Source organism: Thunnus albacares, chromosome 5 (assembly GCF_914725855.1).
Source record: "Thunnus albacares chromosome 5, fThuAlb1.1, whole genome shotgun sequence".
NCBI classification, from domain to species: domain Eukaryota; kingdom Metazoa; phylum Chordata; class Actinopteri; order Scombriformes; family Scombridae; genus Thunnus; species Thunnus albacares.
The window spans coordinates 13,339,287-13,355,603 of record NC_058110.1 but is presented as its reverse complement, the minus strand read 5'-3'; the positions used below and the strand labels follow the sequence as shown (position 1 = coordinate 13,355,603).

At 38.8% G+C, this 16,317-nt stretch overlaps 1 protein-coding gene across 9 annotated transcripts in view; it reads left to right on the top strand.

Annotated features, from left to right (window-relative positions):
• Window positions 1-642: 642 nt before the first annotated feature.
• ubr4 (ubiquitin protein ligase E3 component n-recognin 4) overlaps window positions 643-16,317 on the top strand; it is a 54,873-nt gene continuing 39,198 nt past the window's right edge. For 5 of the 9 annotated variants that reach the window (XM_044351560.1, XM_044351561.1, XM_044351557.1 and 2 more), the window contains exons 1-19: window positions 643-827; window positions 3,650-3,747; window positions 3,869-3,972; window positions 4,252-4,381; window positions 4,508-4,653; window positions 4,875-4,974; window positions 5,673-5,814; window positions 5,985-6,109; window positions 6,353-6,477; window positions 6,753-6,812; window positions 7,017-7,207; window positions 8,270-8,369; window positions 9,183-9,320; window positions 10,004-10,121; window positions 10,964-11,005; window positions 14,874-15,061; window positions 15,188-15,344; window positions 15,503-15,588; window positions 15,963-16,132. In XM_044351560.1, coding sequence (XP_044207495.1) covers window positions 703-827; window positions 3,650-3,747; window positions 3,869-3,972; window positions 4,252-4,381; window positions 4,508-4,653; window positions 4,875-4,974; window positions 5,673-5,814; window positions 5,985-6,109; window positions 6,353-6,477; window positions 6,753-6,812; window positions 7,017-7,207; window positions 8,270-8,369; window positions 9,183-9,320; window positions 10,004-10,121; window positions 10,964-11,005; window positions 14,874-15,061; window positions 15,188-15,344; window positions 15,503-15,588; window positions 15,963-16,132 — 2,345 coding nt within the window. In that variant the 5' untranslated portion in view covers window positions 643-702. The remainder of the gene's footprint in view (window positions 828-3,649; window positions 3,748-3,868; window positions 3,973-4,251; window positions 4,382-4,507; window positions 4,654-4,874; window positions 4,975-5,672; window positions 5,815-5,984; window positions 6,110-6,352; window positions 6,478-6,752; window positions 6,813-7,016; window positions 7,208-8,269; window positions 8,370-9,182; window positions 9,321-10,003; window positions 10,122-10,963; window positions 11,006-14,873; window positions 15,062-15,187; window positions 15,345-15,502; window positions 15,589-15,962; window positions 16,133-16,317) is intronic. The other 4 variants (XM_044351562.1, XM_044351558.1, XM_044351555.1 and 1 more) reach the window with 3 other exon arrangements.

The window sequence follows — 16,317 nt, the reverse complement described above, 5'->3', positions numbered from 1 at the left end:
AATTCCTTGTATGTGTAAACATATTTGGCCGATAAAGATGATTCTGAATCTGATAAGAGTGAGAGAAAAAATGTTTTTTTATCACTCTTAAATGTTTTTTTTTTTTTTATCTTTCTATGTTTTATTTTCATGTACAAATTAGTAATTATTTTATTAGCCTTTATTAACCTTGTGGTGAGATGTTGCTCCTTATATGACAAGATGTTTTCATGTGTTTATTCAGTCCTCATTTTGAAAAACTATGCGTACAGTATACATAGATAAATCATAACAAATTATATCAAACAAACAAAGAAAGAAACATTATTGACAGAAAAGATGCAGGCTGAAGCTTTAGCTTATTATACCTACTTGAAAAGCAAACAATACAATTGTCCCAAAATACAAAATAAAAAGTTTCATTTACCATATGTTCATACCTCAGTTTTACAATTTGTTCACTATTATTTTTGATTTCTTGTAATTCACGAATTGTCGGCTACTACACATTTTTAATTCTCTGTCACAGTTTTCCGATAAATGAACCCCTTTAACAGTTAAAGTCACACATCTATTCTTTATATTTACTTTTAAGCATACATATTCCCCTGTTTGGTGTTTGGTGGACAGTCCGGAGGTGACTGTTGTCGGGGTGTGAGCGCCCCCTGTGATTTACTGGCCGTTTCTTCTTCCAGCAGCGAGCTTCTTCTACGGGATTTGAAGATGGCGTCGAGCGGAGGAGATGGGGAGCACGAATGGACAGCGGCAGTACGACCGCTTTTATCGGCTTCGTACACCGCTTTTGAAACGAAAGAGCTACCTCAGCTTATTGGCTCTATAATCAACAGGTAACCGGTTACATGTCAATTAATTGCGGGCCTCTATTTGCTCGATTACCGGCCTTGTCCACTCAGGAGTGAGCTAACTAACTCAGCCTGGTTAGTGAAGTTAGACGGGAAACGTTACTTAGCTTAGCATAGCTTAGCTTAGTTTAGCTAACATTAGCAGCTAGCTACTGTTAACCGACACTGGCATCCAGTCAGTTGCTGACGCTAGCTAATATGCTAACCTTAGCTGACTTACTCAAGATGCTATTAAGCGTAACCTGGTTTGTAATGCAGTATCAGTTTGAAACAAAGCACTTTGTAAGATTGGTGGACATTACTCTTCAATGTACAGCTGTGTAAACGTTGGCCAACGTCGCAGTGTAACGTTCATAAAATGTGCTTCATCATTAGCCAGGAAGCTAAGTAATGGGCCTTCCAGTTGGACTGGATAACGTAGCGTTAACGCTGAAATCGGTCCAGCCACAGTATTATGTGACATTGTCAGCTAAATGCAGTCCAAATTGTATGCTGAGCTTGTCATATCTAGACCACTCCGGGCATGTCAATAAACAGTATGTGCATTATCTGGTTAGTAAGGGAGCCAGTCAGTATAACGTTATCCGCTGTAAACATGTCCGTGGTTGGGTTGAAAGTAGGCGGGGACCTTGTACTTTCTCCTGGTGGTCGCCTTTAATGCATTGTTAATAAAATGATAACGTGGCGGTGCTGCTGCTTTGAAATTAAATGTAACATTAAGACTAAAGGTGTTGTGAGGAAAACCGTCATCCTGCTGTTAAACCACAAATATCCTGGTGCAGCGCCTGTCACGCAAGGGGAACTTGCCTTTAGAGAGGAGTGTGAACAGTAAGGCATAATCAGCATCAGGGACCTTTAATTATTTTTGTCGTGAAACTAGATAGTATATGCACATTTTGACCTGCAAACTACCAATGGATACATCACCATGGAGAGATTATCAAGTCACTACCTATAGAGCAGCCAGGTTGTCACTTGACACCCTTGTTCAATGGTGACATCAGCTGATCCCTCTGGGCATTCATGGTGTTTGTTGGTTTCATTTGCTGAAGCCACTATCAAACTGCACATATAAGCACTACTGCTGCAGGGCCTGTTAGTTTCGTTTTCAAGTGAAAAGGTCCAACCAGGAAACATAAAAAGCAAAACTCTTGTTTGTTTGCATTCTCCTGTGAGTTTTCAACCATCCTCATAGTCCATTATGTCTAACATGTTAAATGAACTCTATGAAATGTCAATTGCATTTGTAATAATAATGTTGGAGAAAATGTTGATGCTTTAGTTCTTTAGTTCAGTAACAAAAACAAAACAAAACAGGTGTTTAAGTGGGGTACGTGAAAATATCAAACCACATGTAAAATAAGCACCATGGTTACCCTTTTGGACGTTAAAGAAGTATACTGAATTTTCTCATACTGTATTTTTGTCGTCAGTATCATCATAGATTCTGTTATTCTACATACAGTGTTTATGATGGTCCCTATTTATAAAGTCATTCTTGATAATGTACATCATAATCATCATGCATCATTATTATTCCTATTTTTAAAGCATCTGAGAGCAGATATTGTAAACAATTCTGAGTGATAAATAAGATGGACTAAATGGTAACAGTCAAACCATTATAGTCTTTCAGAGACAGATTTTAGAAATTGTATTGGTTAATTGAGAATTAATTGGGAGCCCTTCTTTTCTTTCACCCGAATGATGTACAGCTTCTTTGTGGTCAGTAAACAAATGCCAGCAAATGGCCCAATCAGCAGTACTTTCTTTGGAGCTTGTTTTAGTTTAGAGTTGGAGAAAAAACAGATCGTGTTAACTAATTTTAGATTGCTTTAGCAGAGATGCATTAAGCTGTGTTGGTGATTGTTGATACTTGGAACTGTATATAGTCATGGTGTAGCACATTGAAGTGATTTTGTACTGTCACTTGAGCAGATTGATGTGTTGGAGGCTGCAGAAAAAAGTCACTGTTTTATGGAATATAGATAAGGAAAAAAAGCAGACTTCATGCCTGTGTCAAGGACTTATGCTTACAGCAACACACAGGTCGGTTTCCAGCAAGATAGGCTGTCTTCCTTCTGCCTGGAAGTATGTGATCAGATCACAGATTGATTAGGTGTCATTTGGTCTGTCCCAGTTCTTTATCAGCAGAAACTTTATATCAGAGTCGTGGGTTTCCAGGTGTTGTTAGGGCATGGACAGGCTCATCTTAACTGCATAATTTACCACAAACTGGTTTCCCCTGGTGACTACTGCAATTAGCTGAGGAGCAGATCTGTCAGACATTTTAGAAAAGACTGCATAACCGTGTGCCAGGGCCGTTTCGGTCCTCCTGTTATTCATGTGAGAATGCATTCATCAAAACTCAAGACAAATTATCATGGTTTAAATGAATACAGGTGTGCTTATACAATACTATTTTGTCAAACACACACAGACATCTAAATGAATCCAAAGTTAATATAGCACCAAACACACACAGTCACACCAGTTCACTTATTGTCATTTGCATAGTATTAATAATACCATTTGCCAGTCAAAGGTAATTATCAGTTCCAGATCAGGATTTCTTTCTAGATCAGCATTTTTGGCAAATAATTGTCTGGGTTGAAAGATGTTATCTAAGTGTTGTAAAATGTCATAGGATGTATTAAGTTCAATAGTGTCTCTCGAACATCATGTCATCATCTCTGTCTGTTCTGCTTTTCTCTACTCTCCTCTCCAGAAAGAAACATGTCATAAAAATGTGCTATTAAAATAATATTTGACATTATTTAACGAGATACTTCACTTGTCATTTGCAGTGAATCAGACATTCTGCACCACGACAAACAGTATGAGCCTTTCTACTCATCATTTGTGGCACTCTCTGCACATTACATCACCACAGTATGTGGGCAAAGTATGTATCTTTCATTTTCTCTTTAGTGTAACAATGAATAAATTACTACTGCCATTCAGTAAAATACAATGTCATAGGTTGTTTCTTCCAGCCAGCAATTTTTTTTGTTCTGTCTCTCTAGTACCGAGAAATCAGCTACTGTCGGTTGCTGCAGCATGCAAAGTATTGATTGAATTCTCATTACTACGCCTGGAGAACCCAGATGAAGCATGTGCTGTGTCACAGGTGAGAGGAACAAACAAATGGGGAAATTATAATGTTGTGGGACTGAATTCAACTGAACATTTTAGGTCTGTTGTAAGGAAATAGGAAGTTTACACCAGACACTGATAAAATGCTGAGCTTTACTGAGTTTTTCCCATCATTTGTTATGTATGTTAAAATGTTAAATAGACATTGACTTGCTCATCTGGTCATGTGTGTCAGTTTTCTCATTTCTATTTGAAAGGAGATCATTTTTAAACCCACCTGTTGAATTAAGCGATACTGTTTATTTTTCTTCAGAAACACCTGATTCTTCTGATAAAAGGACTTTGCACTGGCTGCAGCAGACTAGATCGCACAGAAATCATAACTTTCACTGCTATGATGAAGTCTGCCAAGTTGCCTCAAACTGTCAAAACCCTTTCAGATGGTAAGTGCGAAGCCCCACACTGGGGCTGTAAATATTGATAGTATAATCCCATATTTCCAAAAACAAATGAATAATGTAAGCTTTGGTATGTAACAGAGAAAATTTGTTTCCTTTTGTGTTTAATAGTGGAAGATCAGAAGGAGGTGCCCAGTTCTGTGAACCCAGAGCTTCGGCAAAAAGAAGTACAAATGAACTTCTTTAATCAGCTGACTTCAGTTTTTAACCCCGACCTTACCACCATCTTGGCCTCCCCATCAGCAGCACACATGCAGGCAAGTGTTACAGACACCTGACAGCTGCCCGCTCCTTTAGAAATCTAATCACAACTGTGTTCTAGTTTCTCCTCTTCAGTGTTTACACTGAAAATAAACTCACTCTTTACCTTTTAATTCAATTTGCTGTGTTTGAAACAGCTGTTCTGTCACTGCATTGATGATTGTAATTGATGACCATAATTAATTATTATGTTTTTCAACTCTTTTTGTAATTATAGGCTGAGAGTGATTGCGATGACCAAACCACAGATCAGTCCATTCAGGCCAAAATGAAAAATGCCTTCGTCTCTCAGAATGTGTCAAGCTTACAGGAACTTGGTGAGTAGTTGTTACTTTGTTGTTGTTCGACGTTGTCGGATTATTAGAACTGAGTTTACAGTTATACTGTACATATGTCTTAATTTGAAAGTTTTATTCAAGATGTTTGTGCTGAAAAACATTGAAAGAGGTTGTTTTTTTACAAAGTATGTTGTTTTAGAAAGCTACCGTTAATTAATATGCAAGCAGAATATGCATATAGCAGTTTAAGTATATTGGAAATTAATTTCTTTACAGCTAATATTTAAAAATGTTTCCAACACAGCCACTTGAAGTAGTCAACCCTTCTGACATTATGTTTTCTACTAAGTGATTTCAAAATTGAATGTTAATTGGAATTTCGAGGCTCCTCATTGTAATCTATTTGCTTGTGTTGCCACTAAATACATAAAACACTGACACACACTGTTTTTAAATGTGAATCACCCATCACCTTTCAGCAATGTCCTGTTGGTTTTATAACAGAATCTTGGTTTAGTTTGTTTTCCTTCAATCTATCTTTTCATGCCGTGTGACAGTCACAAGTGTTGATTTTACACTGCCGTTAGTATAAAAATCTAAATCTTTTAAGAACCATGGAACCTGACAAAGTACCTTTTGCTTTTGACATTGCAAAGTAACATGACAAGTTTTATTTTTCTCATTTTGTTCTTCTCTTTACAGAGCTAATAGTTTTTTTTAATAATTTCTCCTCTTAGGTGGGTCTGAGAAGTTGCTACGAGTGTGCCTCAACCTGCCCTACTTTCTACGCTACATCAACCGTTTCCAGGATGCTGTATCGGCCAACTCATTCTTTATCATGCCTGCCACAGTGGCTGATGCCACAGCTGTCCGCAATGGGTATGTTTTAAAATTTACGTACTAGGTTAAAATGATCCAATTTTTTGATCCAACTATTTTAGTGTAATAGAGGCTGTATAATCTGTTTCTGTGTGTATTTGATGACTTAATGTCTGGAAAGCTCCCCCCTGACATAAAATTAACGTTCCATACTTAAAACCCATCCCCAGATTTCATTCACTGGTGATAGACGTAACCATGGCTCTGGACACACTTTCCCTGCCTGTACTGGAGCCCTTGACACCAGGGAGATTACTGGATATGACTGTACTGGCTTTGAGCTGTCTCTATGCTGGTAGGTGATAACTCTGGGTGGGTAAGCTAAAATTATACCGTCCAGTTATTCAAAGTGCTATAACCTTCAAAAAAGCAAACAATGAGGAATTGTAGAAGAGTTTTCTACAAACACCAACCTCAATGAATCATAAAGCACCAGCTTGGACACGCGCTACTGTTCTTAACCCTGTTTAATCAACAATGGAATGCAACAACTTTATTTTCATTATTTTAATACATCTATACATCTATTCCTGTTTAGGTGTGAGTGTGGCCACTTGCATGGCCATTCTGCAGGTAGGTAGCGGCTTGCAGCTTCGCTCTGCCTCCACTGGGACTAAAGAGGAGGACTATGAAAATGACGCAGCCACAATTGTCCAGAAATGTGTGAGTATTATGAGTACAACATTCCTGATGCATTAGTTTTGAGGACATAGTTTGGTGCTACACAGAAAGTCTTCTAATAGAATTCTCTAACTTGTATGTTTACATGGACCTAAAGTAAGTGTTTGCTTCAAATAGTTAAAGATTTGTGGGGAAATAAAATTTGTTTTCTGATTGGGTCTCAAATCTCTCTTTATCTCAGGATATCTTGCTTACCTTAACAAGATACAATTATATATTTAAAATGGTAACAAATACCAAATTTGTGTTTGCAACAGCTGGAGATCTATGAAATGATTGGGCAAGCCATCAGCAACTCCCGTAGAGCTGGAGGAGAGGTAAGTACCAGATTTGAGTGCCCTGGTATTGGCAATGCAGCTTAAAGAAAAAAAGTAATACTGGTTCAGTGCTGTTTGACTGAGCAACTTCAGAAGTTAACCCTTTTTTTGAAGTTAAAATCAAGAATTGTGTAATTGTTAAAGGTATTTAGAATGATTATTCATCTACTAGTGATAATTTGTGTACATATTCGTGTTCTGCAGCATTATCAGAACTTCCAGCTGCTTGGAGCCTGGTGCCTTTTAAACAGCCTGTACCTGATTCTCAACCTGAGCCCCACTGCCCTGGCGGATAAAGGGAAAGAGAAGGATCCCTTGGCTGCCTTGCGTGTTCGAGATATTGCTGCTCGCACTAAGGATGGCGCAGGATCGCCTAAATTGGGTCCTGGCAAAGGGTAAAGTGAATATGTTTCTAGTGTCACTGTGGGATCAGTTTTGTCTGTCCTTCTTTGGCAGTAATGCAGGTTTTGTGTTTTGTTGTAATTGTTGAAGTGGGCAGTAATAAGTACAATGAAGTCTCTAAAATTGTGTGCAGGAGTCCCTCAGTTGGTCTAAAGAAAAGGTCTGCATTTAAAATTAGATTGTGCGGTGTAAAGAGTAAGTTTATAGGCCGATTCAGAAATAAACAGGACTAAGAGTCTACAGCTGTGCCAGGGAGCTCTGTGAGGCTCTATTTAAAAGTGGTGCTTCGAGACAAATGCTCACATCAGTATGCTTACAATGATAAGGCTAACATGTTGGTTGTAGTTGGTTTAATGTTCCATATTCATCGTCTGGGTTTAGCATGTTGGCGTGCTAACGGGATGAAAGTTACTACAGTTCATTCTTTCAAAACCGTCAATGTCTGAACCAAATTCATTCATCCAATAGTTGAGTTATTAACCTCATGGTGGTACTTGAGGAAAAGTCAGGAATACCAAAGTCATTATGATTCATTGTCTGATGATTATAAATGTAAATAAAGTGACCTATTAACAGTCCTACAGCACCTTGTTGACTAGTGCACACATGTGAAAGGCAACTGTGTCCCCGGATCTTCCACGGGTTGGTGCTCTTAGTGTCGGAACCTCTGTGAGAGATGTTTTGGTCAGTAAATGTATGGTTTTAAAACTTATTTCGGGGCTGCTCTCAGTCCTGCAGAGAGTGAGCTGTGCTCGGGGCTGCACTCAGTCCTGCTGAGAGGCTGAGTGCCTGCGGACATGAGTGTGGACGTGCTGTAAATGCACCCTGATGACGTAATAGAAAACTGTTCGCACTGAATCATTTTGAAAGAGCAATAGCCAATGTGGAAACTAGGGCTGATCCCTGCTGTCCAGCCAAAAAGAAAGAATGAACTGCATTTTTTAAATATGTAATACTTATTTTATTTTATGTTCAAGAAAAAAGGTCACATTTTGAAATTGATTCATGTGCATTAATTATTTTTGTGGTTTTGTTTTTGCTGTTTTTTTCTCAAGACATCAAGGGTTTGGAGTTTTATCCGTAATCCTGGCCAACCACGCCATCAAACTTTTGACTTCGCTTTTCCAGGATCTGCAAGTTGAGGCCCTGCACCGAGTAAGTAAAGCAACAAACCAATACGGTTACTTGTTGTTGTGTCTTTACGTTGCATTACAATGAAAAAGTGACTAATGAAATGTGAGCCTTCAACCTGTTGTTCAAACAACTAGAAAACGTCCTTTTCTTCAGTCAGTCTTACTTTACAGTTGTGTTGACCAGATCGTGTCCCTTGTTTCACTGTTAACAAAAAACAGACACTGTTTTGCAAACCAGTCAAACTTTATTTATTACTCATTCAGTGTAGCTGTAAACAAAGAAATTCTACTTTATGAATTTAAAGGACCGGTGTGCAAGATTAAGTGGCATCTAGTAGAATGCACTTGACAGACATGGGATATAAATTTTATAAGTATGTTTTCATTAGGTTATAATCACCTGAAATTATGGATCATTGTGTTTTGTTACCTTGGAATGAGCCCTTTATATCTACATAGGGAGCGGTTCTCTCTCACGGAGGCTGCCATGTTGCACCACCATGTTTCTACAGTAGCCCAGAACAGATAAACCAAACACTGGCTCTAGAGAGGGTCTTTCATGAGTTTTGTGGCCACCGTAGGTTCTCCTACACGCTTGGAAGGGGAGGATGAGGGGAGGGATAGTTTATTGCAATCTGAAACCTCACTGCTAGATACCACTAAATCCTTCACACTGGTCCTTTAAGTCTGAGAAGTCTTTAAGTCTAGAAAATTAAGAAAAGTTGCTGAGGACAGTTATCTTAAAAATCATACGTATGACAAACCTTTGAAGGAACCTTGTATTCCCTGATAACCATGTTTCTTCATTACAATCCCTCTGTCCCCCTACCTGCAGGGTTGGGCAAGTGATGGGCCACCAGCTGAGCTCAACATCATGGCACAGAGCACCTCAATCCAGAGGGTCCAAAGGCTCATTGACTCTGTGCCCCTGACCAATCTACTCTTCACTCTGCTTTCCACTTCCTACAAAAAGGTGCAGTAATTTATATTCACATACCTGTAATTTGCATCATTGATAGTTATGTTGTGTTATTAATTTCATCATGGGAAAGACAGAAATGCTGCTTTTGGTAAAAGAGAGAACAGATGGGTGCTGCAGTTCATCTGTAAGCTGCCTGCAAGGGTGAAACTTATTTTCCTCTTTATTTTAATTGGTAAACTTACTTCCTCTTTAAATTTTCCTTTTAAATTTTTTAAAAAATTCTCTCCTGAAAGACACTTATGGTGTTGCGCTCGTTGTACAAATGAAAACTGACAGAAATAGTTGTGTAAACAATGAAAAAATAGAGCTAGAGTGGGAAATAAAAAACCCTGGCTGCTTTCTAACCTCCACGCAGCCGGCCAATCACAGCGTGAAGTTGGTGTGAATGTCGGATCGTCAGTTTCAGAAAGTTACAGAAATAGTCAGACACAACCCTCCCACACTAAGTCAAATGAAAAAAGTTCTCTTTAAGTATTAATACTTTATTAGTGCAGTGTGATATACTGTAACACAAAAGGTAACATAAATTAGATGGCCGTAGTCACAATAAAATGTACATAAAAGATACAACAGATACTGTTATTTTGAAAATAAATTGGAGGCTGATTGGAAAGAGTGTGAAAATGTGACTGAAACATTGAGAAGTTATAAACTGTTGTTTTTGCTTCCATCAGGCTTGTGTTCTCCAACGCCAGAGGAAGGGCTCCGTCAGCAGTGATGCCAGCGCTTCAACAGATTCAAACACCTACTATGAGGATGATTTCAGCAGTACTGAGGAGGATAGCAGCCAAGGTACTTTATCATTCTGGATTTCACATCAATCACATCAGCACTTAAGACATCCTCCTTAAAAATGTTCATGCCAAAAGTATGCACCCACATAGCAGCTTTAGGTTGGCAAAACAAGAGAAGATCATACCTGTGGCTGTTATTGGACTAGAGGACTTGGACTGACATGATGGAGACAAAAGCACCTAATGTATTAACTACACACCATCCTTATTAAATAATATGAATTTGCAGTTACATATAAACGCAGTGCAGGAAACTGGGTTTCTAGAAAAAAGAGGACAGGTGGCTATTGGGGTGTTGAATGAAATACTAACTTTAAACATTGTTGATACAATGATGACTTGGGACATTTTTAAATAGCATTGGATATTGCAAAAACTACATTCTGTTTATTGATCCAAAGATATCTCATTATCACAAATAATCAATTATATTGATAATATAAATTGTTTCTAGAATAAGTATTTTGAAATATGATACATTTATGGAACATTAATTGAAGGTATGATCAGGGCATCAACTATATGCTGATGACTTGAATCATCACTTGAATGAGTAAATCGACCAACGAGTCAATATCGTGAAAGCTTTATGTGATGCCTCCAAGGTTTCTCTCCATGACAGTGTGGAAACAGGTGCTGAAGGCAGAGTCACGTTTCTGTTTGATCTCTGAGCTAATGTCAGTGAAGCAGGTGTGCTTTCAGTGGATCAGTCAGTCAGGTTATGGCAGCAGTGAGAGGGGTAAACGTATACAGTACACATACAGCGCACAATAATGTCATTAAAATTTTTGTCCCGTCATCACACAATGACAGTGTAGTTGACAGTGTCTACTATTTCAGCAGAAAGAAGACAGGAGAAGACAAGTGCAGCTTGTGTCTCAGGTCAGCAGTTTTCTGTCCTCGGGTCAAAGACTTCGTGTCCTCTTCACTGTCCTAGATTCATTTTGTTATTGTATGTCTCACAATTTAGGCTATGAGCTATAGCTTCATCAGATAAGAAAATAACAGAGCCACAGATGAAGAGCCTTTGCAAAACTGCCCTTTATCTGAAAGATGCCTTGTGTTTTAATTGACCTGAGCTAAATTTGAATATTTTCTCAAAGAAGGTTCATCTGTGGCTCAGTATTGTTCAAAGGATAATACCAGTGGTGTTACTATGTGGGTACTCGTTACTGTTTTTTCAATCATTAAAACCTCAACAACATTTGCAGTAACTGACTGACTAAACATTACTACTCTTGTTACATTTAAATAGAAGTCTTAGGTCCTTTTGAAAGCTTTCTCCTAAAACAATATGTCACTCCTTTGTCATCATCCAGTCTGCCCCTGCCTTGTCCTGTCTTTGGTCTGTACAGTCATTGCAGATAAAGTGGCTTTCAACATTAGGACCACTAATGGTAATGCTTTCATAGGTAAGCTTGTAGCAGGTCGTAGTCAAAGTTAAACTTATTTTTTTGGTCATTTATCAATACTGAGGTAAATATTTAAGATTATTGTAGCATTGATTTTATGGACATATTGCCCAGCCCTACCTCAGATCTTTGTGAATTTTTTTTCTTTGGCCATCATATTCTTCTTACTTGTCATTGCATTACTGGTCCCAGATGTCTGAAACATTCTCAATACAAAAATAACATTGAACCCACGTCAAAACAGTGGTATTATTCTTGAATATGATAAATTGAAGTTGTGCTTGTAAACTATGGGCTTAAACACTCTATGCTACGTCTTGCTGTCACCTGAAAAGTTATGATTTTTGTATGTTGCATGCAATGTGAATATCAACTTAAAGTGATATTCTTTTCAAATCTAACAGTAGTTTCTTGTTTTCATATTTGAAATAATCTGTAGATTCCTCAACTAGCTATGTCTGCAATGAGATGCTTTTCTAATCCAATCATAAGGTTGCTGAAATGTATTTTATTGATTTATAGCTACTGAACTAGGCAGCCTTGTGGAGCCACCATCCACAAGGATAAGTGTGAAAGTTCAGTGTATTTCAAGTGAAGGCCCTGATGAGCTTGTAGAGTGCAACCTCTCTGGTGGGGAGGATCCTTTGTTAGTTTGGGAGTTCGAGTAACTACATGTGGATGGGCTCCACCTCTTCGCACAGAACACCTGGATATGGGCAGTACTCATCTCTCTCCTGGAGTTGTCCAGGGTGAGAGGTGTTGGAAAAACTCAACACATGTTCACCTGGCTGATTGCTGCTGTGTTGGAGTTTTTCCTCTATGCTACTGTGTTTCATAGGAAGGAAGTCTCTCACTGTTTTCTGTTCCTATACAGCAAACTTTAGAGACCATGGCCACCTTGGATTGACTGGGTGGTGTACTGGGGAGGGCAATGTCTGTGGATTCTTCTGATTGGAAACTTAAACAAACATAGGAAATGATGGATAAACCTGGAGGGGGTTGCCTGCCTATTCTGAACTCAAGTGGTGTTTTGTGACTTCTTCACTAGCCATTGATTGTCCATGACAAACACTGGGCGTTTTCACACCTATAGTTTGTTTTCTTTGGTCCGAATCAGTGGATGAGTTGCTACTTTGTTGCATTTTCTCTTTGTTTCGGTTTGGTTTCACATGGCAAAATTGCAAGTGAACCAAAATGTATCATCAGAAGCCATGTGGGAGCTCCATTCATTGGTCAGAAATCTCATGGGTTTGGCCGGTGGAGAAAGGAGAGTTTGTTTTTCTTCCGAGATAGCTATCCAAATATGAACCATCGGCAGAATTGGCATTTCTTCGTAATTGTGGCCATTGTTTTGGTCATATACCAAGCCAGAATATACGACCTTGGTCCGCACCTAAGTGCGATTGCTATGTTTACACCTGCCCAAATGAACCGCACCAAGGGGGTAAATGCTCCAGGGTTCAATTCAACCAAACTAAACAAGGCAAGTGTGAAAATGCCCTTTATGTGTGCGTAAGGTAATTCATTCAACATTCAATTGTTCTTAGTAGCAGAACACCTGGTAATGATTAGGACAGGTGGTGGGTGAGGATGCCGGACAGACTTGGTAAAAACCCAAAAATGTCTTGAGGCTGAACCAAGAACATCTTATTTTCCTGCATCTGATCTGAGGTCTGGGATGTAGAATTAAAGTGGGTCCTGTTCCAATCTTTCATTGCTGAGGTGGCGGCCCGGACTTGTGGCCAGAAAGTTCTTAAAACCTGATGAGGCAGCAGACCCAAGAATCTTCTGTTGGACTCCAGGTGAAGAAAGCTGTCAAGCTGAAGAATGAGACCTTGTGGGCACTGGGCCTCTAAGATTAAGATGCTTTCTTTCCATATGCTCTTAGGAAAATAATTTTAAAATTCCAGTTTTCATTATAATGAATGAATAATGGTGAATATTAATTTGACAGAATAGAAGTGAACATTCATGATATGTGTTGGTCCATTTCACTTTAACATTAATGGTACAGATGCAGAGCAGGTCTTCCACTATTGGCAGGGTTGATGGTTCGATCTCTGGCTCCTTCCTTTCACATGCCACAGACACACAACCCCAATTGTTCTCAATGGTTAGGCCCGTTAGGACAGGCATGATAGCCAGCTGCCATTGGTGTGCGAGTGGTGTGTTTGAATGGTTGAATGAGAGGGAAATTGTAAAGCACTTTGGTCAAAGTTCTATATAGACACAGTCCGTTTACCATTTACAATTAGTCAATGTAATGGAAGCACATTAGCAGCTCCTGGTTTCCATGCTGCTTCAAAGAGAGACAGAGTTGGTTGTGTGATAGAAACAACCTTTTGTTATTACAGCTACATTAAAACCACATAATTTTAACTGAAACAATAAAATAGCAAAATATTTGTTCTAGCTGCTGCATGTTGCTAGTGCATAAAAATAAAGTATCCAGTGCTTGTGACATGTTGATTGTAACACAGTGCCCTCTGCTATGTGATAATGCAGCAGTGATGTGTTCTCAGTTCAGCAGATAGAGCTCCCATTGTAGAATAACAACAAGTGTTGCATCAAGTGTGAAGTTGACCTTTTGCATTGTTTCTCTCATTTTGCATATAGCACAATAGCATGTATGAGAAGGCACACACACAAAATGTGTTCATTTTTAAAATATAAATGTGAAATGGTTTATTTCATTAAGCTAGTAAAAACATATTTATTTATTCTAATTTTCTAAACAGTAATTCTGCTCTTGGAGCTACAATCAAGATTTAACAAAACCCCAGCAGGAAGATTTTTTTTTTTATATTCTTTTTTTGTGAGAACTTACTTTAGTTAAGATATGCCATCATTTAAGGTTAGAAACTTTGAGAATGTGGAAGATTGTAGAGCGGCTTTTTATTTTTTCAGCAACTGGGGTGACAGAGAAACACTATATCATGAGCTCTTTCATTATCATTTCACTATCTGTTGTGATGGAAAGTATATTGAGGAAAAAAGGAAAAATATATAAACTAAACAGCCTGTTCCTTATTTTCAGTGCTAGCAATTAAAAGTTGACATCTTTTGAGAAAAACATTCTCAGAAGACAAATTATGTAATATTCTTCTTTAAGTGGATATTCACCAGCAGAATGTCAGTATGTGTTCACTATGTACTGCAGTCTTTGGCTCTTGTTCGCCGCCTGCACATTGTTGTAGGTGTCATGAAGTAGTTTGAAGCTTCTTACATTTTGCCGTTTGATAACACCACTACCACTTCACAAATGTCTGGTAATTCTTGGAACATTTCTTTCCTCCACTCATAAGAAGTTAATATAAATAAATATGTCTTTCACTCAGATGATGACAGTGAACCCATCTTGGGGCTTTGGTTTGAAGAGACAATTTCGCCCACTAAAGACAAAGTAGCTCCTCCGCCACCTCCACCACCCCCACCCCTGGAGACCTCTCCCAGACTGAAGAGTCCCAGCAAGCAGAACCCGAGCGAGAATGGCAACATTTTAGCTGGCCGTAAAGACCCAGAGCTGGTGAGGACATGTTTTGACTCATTTGTATGTCTGTCTACATACAGAATAAAAGTCATGAGGGCACCGTGCAGGTAAAGTTTAGTCATTTTAAACAACCAAATAACTCATACTTGTTTATTCCTATAGTTCCTCAGTTTAGCCTCCAGCATTCTGAACTTCATCACCACCTCAATGCTCAAGTCAAGAAACAACTTCATCCGCAACTACCTGAGCGTGTCTCTAACAGAGCAGCACATGGCAACGCTAGCCAGCATCATCAAAGACGTGGACAAAGATGTCAAAGGTATGCCTGAAGAAATGACTGACTGCTTATCATGAAAGTCATCTCAAACAGTTACCCTAATTTCCTTTTATTGGCCTGGTAGATAATTACAGGTGTGGACCATAATTGTTAGACAGCAATGCACGCTGCTAGATTTTAAGTATTTTCTTTCTCCTCAGGCTCCTCAGATGAAGTGTTTTCTTTAGCTCTGTATCACTTCAACCACACCCTGGTAACATCAGATCTGCCATCTCCGGCCCTGCAGGTAAGAGGATTTTGTTTGTATTGGCAGGAACTTCTTCATGTAGAGAAATTGAGATTTGGGACCAAAAATCTCTGTGATTAATTTCATGTAGTGCATCAAAGACTTCAGCTCTCAATGAACAGTGTTCATATAGTCAACTATAATATATGTAAATGCTTAGGCATGGTGTATGCTCTCTTGAAAATGCACAGAAGATTAGTCTTACCTCAAAACCTCTACATACATACACATACAGTTTGCTATTGTGCACCTAATCCTGCACAAGTAATATAGAATTGCTTCCTTTTCAATGCATGATTGTAATTTAAATAATGAGCCTATAATTTCAGAGTTGTTTTGTGATGTCTTACTATTGTATCTCTTGTCATTCCCAGAGCACTCTTCTTCAGCAGTTAGGTGTTGCACCCTTTTCAGAGGGACCCTGGCCTCTCTACATTCACCCTCAATCGCTGTCAGTCCTTTCCAGACTTCTCCTCATATGGCAGCACAAAGCCAGTGTGCAAGGAGAACCAGATGTGCCTGAGTGCATGAAAGTCTGGGAAAGGTATGGCAACTATGGCATTCTCATCTGCCTCTTCTGGGAACCTCACTAGTTTAAACCTGTTTTAACCTTGAATATCAGTTAGGTGTATTAATTTTTGAAGTTGCTCAAGCTCAACCTTTGACTCATGACAAAAACCAACTAGATACCGTATTAGCTAGTGAGCTGTGTTTCTATACCACATCTGA